The sequence below is a fragment of the Punica granatum genome, chromosome 7, assembly GCF_007655135.1.
Source record: "Punica granatum isolate Tunisia-2019 chromosome 7, ASM765513v2, whole genome shotgun sequence".
In the NCBI taxonomy this organism is placed as follows: Eukaryota; Viridiplantae; Streptophyta; class Magnoliopsida; order Myrtales; family Lythraceae; genus Punica; species Punica granatum.
In genome coordinates this window covers 20,732,582-20,740,234 of record NC_045133.1, presented here as the reverse complement: position 1 = coordinate 20,740,234, position 7,653 = coordinate 20,732,582, and the positions used below count along the sequence as shown (strand labels likewise).

Genomic DNA, 7,653 nt, shown 5'->3' with positions numbered 1-7,653 from the left:
TTTAAATTCTAAGTTAGTTAATTTCTTAGTTCAAATATTAAATTATATAATTGATTTATTATCATTTAGAAGATGTAAGATCTAGAAATCAAAATGACTTTTACAATCTTGATCTTGATGTTAAAACTTTGAATTTTTTTAAAAAACTAAAAATCTAATTATTTACCTTAATTCGAATTAAAATAAACTTACTAATGAGATTACATTAATTTATTTATAAAATATATAAATGTAGTTATTGAAGTATTTTAATTAGATCATGTAATTATGATCTAATTAAAATTTTATAATCAAATTTGATGTTAGAATACATTAAAATCCGTCACAAATAACAATTTCGCATAAAGTACGGATGCATTGACCGGTTGGCTGTCACTGTTGGGTCCCTCTATGTCCTTATTAGATTGGGACAAGAGTGAACAATTTGGTCGAGTTTTTTTTTTTTTCAGCTATAAGAAAGGGTTTATGAACCAAATAAGGGACAGTAAAAAAAATCAAAGAGATCACGCGGATTGAGTATTCAAGCCGACAGCTGAAAACCATCTCTTGCATGCCATGCAAAGTTATTTTTTGCAACCACGGAAAATTTTGAAGAAATTTCCATGCAAAGCTTCGTAGGCAGTAAGTTTTTTAAACACGTGTTCCTACGGATCGTCCCGTGACGCCCAACAAATCCGATCTTGTTTTGCCTCTTCCATGCCAAATTTCCGGAGGGAAGAAAACAAGGAAATGTCGTTTTATCGAGTTTTATAACAAACCCGTGGTAACTGGGAAGTTTGTTTACTCATAAATAATTAATAAAGATATCTTCGTAATAAAGTTTACGACGTACTAGAAAATAAAGAAAGGAAAAATTAAGGGAGAACAGGAAGCCCAACTGTCGAATTTATCATCTTCTCCTTTCAAGTCAAAGGCCAACACTGCTGCACTGAATCATCTTCTTCAAATGGATCTTTCTACGGACTCTAGAGAGTTAAATCAAAGGCTACCGGAAAAAAAGAAGAAGAAGAAGAGTTAAATCAAAAGCATGCGTCCAATGATGCTTGTGCTAACGGTAAAACTTCAACCACAAGGACAAGTAAAGCTATAGGCACGGAGTCCACTTGCCACGAACAGTATTATTAGAAGATCCCGTGGGCAGGCCGGTCTTTGTTTCCCAGCTTCCAACCACCCACGGTTCTTGCCAAAATTTAAGCCGCTTTTAGCCATTCCATTACAGCTTATATATATATATATATACAAATCCCTTATAAAACGTCATAACCATTCATAACCCTTAATTCAAATAAGCACTTAAAATCATCCATATTCATGCCCATGCTATGTATGAAATCACACATATATATATATATATATTATTCATATAAAATTATCATTAATCATTATTATCAAAATAACAATAATTAAAATATATAATGTGATTATGAATTAGATAAAATTCATTTTATTTTATTTGGTATAAATAAGTGGTGAGTTTTGAAGTAATTAACTAAAATAAATAAATGGACCAACATTATTTAATTGAAGCGCTTATGTTCTTATTCCCCTTAAATAAGTTCATGGGTTCGAATCGTGTCAAAGGAAAAAATTACATTGGGAGAGTTTTACCATTTAATGGGTCGATCTGTTTCGATTGTATTAGTCGAAACTCATTGGTGTTGGAAGTATTTAAAGAAAGTTTGAGGAGAGAGGGAGAGAATATCGAATGGTCAATTTTGTTCCTCTTTCTTTTTTTCCTTTCCTAGGGGGTAATGGTGGAGAGCGAGACTGAAACCAGCCCCCCAAAAGAAAAAAAAAACTAACTTTATATAATAGCATAGTGGTAATTTAGATAATATTGGCTCAAATTTAAATTAATAAAATTATCACACGTCAAAGGAAGGGGTCCTAAAACTGTCGCCAATGCGAAATTAAGAGGTCTTGGGTCCAATCCTTATTAGTGTACGTCCATTTATTTCTTTTTATTTCCTATCCTTGCGCTAGACTCACCGGTCTTCCTTATGACCGGAAAAGTATCATCGTCGAGAAAGTTAAAGCCGTCTCGTAGTCCTAAAACTGTCAGAGTGCATGCAGTTACACGTGTAATCACTGATTTTATATGGCCATAAAAGTGAATCTCTCAACGTTCCACGTGGAAAGTCACATGCTAAATTGAGTTACTCGTAATTTCCTCATTGCAGTGGATGAATCACATCTCGAACCGCAATCCAATCGGTACATAAATTTCCTTTTTTCTTTTTTTTGGTGGCGAGTGGTATCCTTAGCATATTTATTTTGACTATTTTTCTTTTTTAGCATTGGCTTTACCCATCGAATTATTTCAATGAATTTCTAAAACTTATTGTCAAACTTCGGTTGAGCTGATGAAGCCAAATCCCATTAATCAATAATACAAGGAACAGATGCAAAACAATGAACGTATGCTAGAAGAAAGAATCCCTAGAAATTAGCAATTTAAGCAGGAAGGCTATTATACATAATAGCTTAAATTACAAGGGAAATATCCCATAAAATATGCAATTATCCCGTAATACTTATTCCACAGGGAAAAACCCATCGAGTAAAAATTCAACTATATTCTCATGCTTATTAGTATCCTTATTTAAAAGCTTTTGGAGCTACCTATCCGCACAAGCCATATGAGCAATACCACTTAACCGGGGTCTAAAAATGAGACATGACACGATTATATTTAGTCCGGGTAGTTTCGATATTCCGTATGTGTTGACAAGATACTACCCAAATCATGAGATTTCGCTCGAATTAAATGGGTACAACTAATTATAGATGAGCCCACCAGCAAAGCAAAAGATCAATCACCACTATAATTAATTGAGTACACGTCTGCAAATTTATTTCAGGTGACATAGATTTTGCACAATTATTCTGTTTCCTTGCCAACCACGGAAACGTAGCTAAGTTGTCCATGACAAAGACCAATCTGATCGCTCACTCCCTTCTGGCACCTCCCACTTATAGCCGTTACATTAACCTTCTCAGCTCCCCCATCACATTTAAAACCCCTCGCCACTCAATTCCTCAACCGCTTCTACTGTAAAACCCCTAAACCGAATCGGGGTGCCGCTATGGTGCGCATCGTGCCAACACTCCGCCGCCTTGTATGAAGATGCTCTTCTCAGTCTTCTTGGCGCTGTTCCTCCCGTTTGCTGGCATGACGGTCGTGATCGTCATCTACCTCTGCCTCTTTTGGTACTCTGCCACCAACAGCCACCTGCCTGCTATGCCAGTCCACATGGAGAAGAAGGCCGGCGTGAAAGGGCTGTCGGCTGAGCAGCTGAGCAGCCTGCCAAAGGTGGCAGGGAGGGACCTGGCGCCAGGGCGGGCTGAGTGTGCGGTGTGCCTCGATGACATCGAGGCGGAGCAGCCAGCCCGTTTGGTTCCCGGTTGCAACCACAGTTTCCATGTGGAGTGTGCAGACACTTGGCTGTCCAAGCATCCGGTGTGCCCCGTCTGTCGGGCCGTGCTCCGCCCCGAATTCTTTGTATGCGTGGACCAGAGTCCATCCTAATTGAGTCGAATTCTGATACCGATGAATCAAAGGCTCTTAGGATCTTCTATGTATAGACGGTATTAGGTGCTTCTAGGTTGGTAGTTTTGGGCCTTGCGAAGGTTTTGGGACATTAGTTTGGCTGTAACAGAGATGTATTTCGGATGGCTTAGACATTTTGATTGATCAAAATCGTTGATGCTCAGCAGAAGATATGATCTTGAGAGTTCATCTTTTTTCTGTTTGAACTAAAAACAATGCGAAATCCGTAAATGGTTGAAGGACAAGGAGATCATTAGTGCTGTCGACGACGACGACCCTATGATGGCTGAGGTGTCATCGACACTAAAGAAAACCCATGTAGGACTGGAATGAAATTTTGAGCTTATCGGAGCAAATCCCACATCATGTCTTGCCTCATTAAGTATCGGCTTGGGCTCCTCCATCATGATTTAGGTCTCATCAGTTAGTACTTTCATCTGTAGTCGAACTCAAGATATTCATATCGGAAATGAACTGTAATCTTGTTGCGGTTATTAGGCCTAATATCACCTTGAATTCCAAAAAAGCGCCTTTAATTATAGATAAAGCCGTATAGACTAACACCCAAAAGATTAGTGCAAATGGATAAGACAAGCATAAGCTTCTTCCTAGTACACGATATCGTCATAACCACAAAATGCATAAGGTTAACCTAGGATCAATGTCATTTGCATCATCAAAGCTAACAAAAGACTAAAACCGCAGCAAGTCTTTGTTTTCATAACTCGGCTGGCTGCCACAAAATGCCGGAACTAGAATGGTTGCGAAATATCAAAGGACTTGCTTATGAAAGGACAACCACAATTCAATCCAACAACTGAATACTGGTGCCCGGCAGTAGAACAGCTCCTCATCCTTGGAGTCCTGTTGCCCCCCTGGATTCCGACTAAGAGTGAGAATGCATGGATATATGCCCAATTTTTCGGTTACAATAGGAGGCTCATGGCCTAGTACAAGGAAATGAAAAGAAAATCTAAATAAAAGGGCACGGGTAGTCTCACTGATGAGAATCGAACCCGAAACCTCTAGATTACCAAGTGAGGGTGTTAACCACTGCACTACACTCCTTTCTCGATATATGCCCAATTTGATCATGGAAAATGAAATTTCATTTACCAATTTAAAAGGAGCGATATTGAATAAAACTTAGAAAATCCCTTGTGCAAGCTGAACAATGGAATTCCTAGTTTACCTCTTATCTCTGAACCACTTCATTTCCAGGCGAAACGAGACTCTCGACATAAGTAGCAAGTCGGTAAACCTCCATCTCCTTATCAAACTCGAACATCTTAATTGCATTTTCCTCTGGATCATATCTGCACAATTGAGTTCCACATCTAACCATCACAATTTTGCCGTCTCTCGTGAAGTAGAGAGGACGCACATAGTACTTAGCAAAGGGCGAATACTCATCAACCAACACACTACACAACTTAGTCCAGGACGATTCTTTGCCGTCCCATTTCATCACCCAAGCCTCAAAATTGGGCCCAGATTGGCAGCCCCGGCATACAAACAGACTTTCTCCACTAACACCTATGCCTTCCAAGCGATCATTCTCGTACTCATCGATTCCGGTCAAGTGTACCGTCTCATGAAATTTCTCCCCCGAAACGTCGAACGAGGTCAGTCTGTCGCCCATTAGCCAATGCAAAGATCCACTCGCATAAACTCCAAAGTAAGCAGAAGTCGATCGAAAAAACACCCCCTCAAGGACGATCATCCTCCAGGAATTCGATACCAGCGAAAGGATCTCAATGGTACTAGTGCCATAACAACATGATCCATGTCTATGTGCCACAAGACGTCCCCTGACTAACTTGTAGTCGCGAGTCTGAGAATCATAACCTAGTCCATAGAAAAACCGAACATCCGAGTGAGCCACCTCGGGGCTCGGCAGCTCCCTACATTCCCTGGTGGTCGGATTCAACAAGAAGAAACGACTCTAAAAAGAGCAGTATAATTCTACAAGCACGCAGACCAGGCCGTTACAGGAGCCCACGGCATTGATACTTGATACCTTCTCTTCCGAGATTTTCATCGGAAATCCTAGAACTGTAGTCGGAATGGCTTCGATCCTGGTATCATCGTTGAGCAATTCGGTGCTTATGGATCGAAACGGCTTGCCAAGGACGAGGACTTTCGTGCAGGAGAACGGGTCTCGTATCATCGCCATTTGGAGATGGGATAGGATGAATTGGGGGTCCGAGATCAGGGTACGCCATCATTTGCTCACGCACTTGAACCGGGCCAAGGACTTGGCGGGCAGTCTCAAAAGGATGTCGGTGAGGATATCTTCGGATAATCCCGCCAGCGCCATTGGAGGTCGGATCCTGCTAGATTTGCTTGCTGGTCGATTGGATGTTTGAGAGATGCAGTGAAGACGAAGAAGAACAAGGATGCCGAGTTTGCTCCGTCACTGTCGGTGAAGTTCGAGAAACTCCTCGAGGAGAGGAGAGGGGTCTACTATTTTTGCCATTTTTGTTCATTTTCGTACCTAAACTGCAGCTTGTACATAAATTTTTGCTGAATGAGTTAAAAGTGGATTTCATTGCATGAATGAGTTAAAATCCACTGCAACAGCGAATATGAAAGAAAATTCCTAATCAAAATATTACAAGAGTGGAATAAACATATTCACTAACAAATGATAAAAGGAAAATAAGTGAATAAAATCACTTAAAAAATGTTAGATACAATTGTCATTCGTTATCTTAAAACCGTTAATTCCAGTAACAACCTTCTAGCTGCCGGACCCCAATAGTAACCGGGAAGGGAAATAAACTTGTTCTTAATTCACGACGAATTTCTACTCCGCTGTAGGAATTTCACGACAAAGTAGAGTAGACGGGGATATATTGGGTCGGCATCCATACGAAAGATCCCTTCCCCAATCGTATCCTTTGGACCAAAAACCGATTCATCAGTCCTAAACGGCCCGAAACCAAAGATAATCAAACCAAAGCAGCCATGGCCTCCACTTGGCGCCACGGATCTGACCAGAGAGGGAGAAGGCGCGACCACTGGAGGAGAGCAGAAGACCACCACCACGGAAGAGCGCCCACTACAACCACCGAGACGCCGTCAAACACCGTCTCCGCCTCAAATATGAGAATGGAAATGTCGGAGACAGCGGGCGATTCCTACTGTGAGCCGTGGTCGATGTCGGAGACGGGCTTCAGTTGCCCTCTTGATCGGAGCAGAGGAGTTCACCGCCGTTGATTGCCGCAGGGAAGCTCATCGAGCTGATATCCACCGTGGTCCGCAAAATGAATGACTATGATCCTCGTATCACATGATACGAAATCGTGCAAGACCTTCCGTGGAAATAAAAGAGGGAGGTCAAGACAGTAGGGGGCATTTCTTTCCTGTGGTCTTACTGTTCTAGCTTTAATTAATCAAACTACTGAAATGGCCACGACTTCGTTGATTTTGTATTTTTATTGTTTTAAACATATAAAATATTAATAATTAAATAATCAATGAATAAAATCGATAAATTTAAATATATATAAGTATGTAAGATATTGTGAAAAAGTATGATGTTAAGTTATTAAATTATGCATCTAATGTTCCATTATATAACATGATTATATGACTTTCAACAAAAAATACTTATCTTTTGTGTTAGTGTAAGATTTGTTGATTGTTAAGCAAAACTTCAGTTGTTCCATCTATTTTGTTTGCAACTAATATCAACACGATAGATGTTCATGCTTTATCATTTCACCTAGATATATGATACTTATTTGCAAAAAATAAAATTTATATTTCGTGTTTTTCCAAAGAATAAAAGGTCATCAATAGTAATTAATTAAGGATATTTAAAACTAAATGCAATAAAGCAAAATAAGAAAGAGAAGGATGATAAATAAAGATAAGAATTAAGAAGAAAAGGTACAAAAAGGAGTTTTGTTATTTTGTTGAATACCAAAACAAAAAGGAGTTCAGAAGTCTTGAATCTGGATTGTGAGGAATTTTAACTAGGCTTACCTTACCATCTCAGCTAGGGGTGCAATGAAAATCCCAAAAAATCGAAACCGAAAAGCCTAAAAGCTTTTATGGGTGGTTTCTAAGGGCATGAAAAATCCACCCAAAAATAA

The 7,653-nt window shown here is 39.6% G+C and overlaps 1 protein-coding gene and 1 pseudogene across 1 annotated transcript; one reads left to right on the top strand and one right to left on the bottom strand.

The window, feature by feature from the left end:
* The first annotated feature begins 3,012 nt into the window (after positions 1-3,012).
* LOC116214859 (E3 ubiquitin-protein ligase ATL23) lies at positions 3,013-3,739 on the top strand. The gene has a single exon (XM_031550339.1). The coding sequence runs from the start codon at positions 3,122-3,124 to the stop codon at positions 3,527-3,529; it is 408 nt and encodes a 135-aa protein (XP_031406199.1). The 5' UTR covers positions 3,013-3,121; the 3' UTR covers positions 3,530-3,739.
* Positions 3,740-4,083: 344 nt separating this feature from the next.
* On the bottom strand, positions 4,084-6,906 carry LOC116213216 (annotated as a pseudogene).
* Between the last annotated feature and the right edge of the window lie 747 nt (positions 6,907-7,653).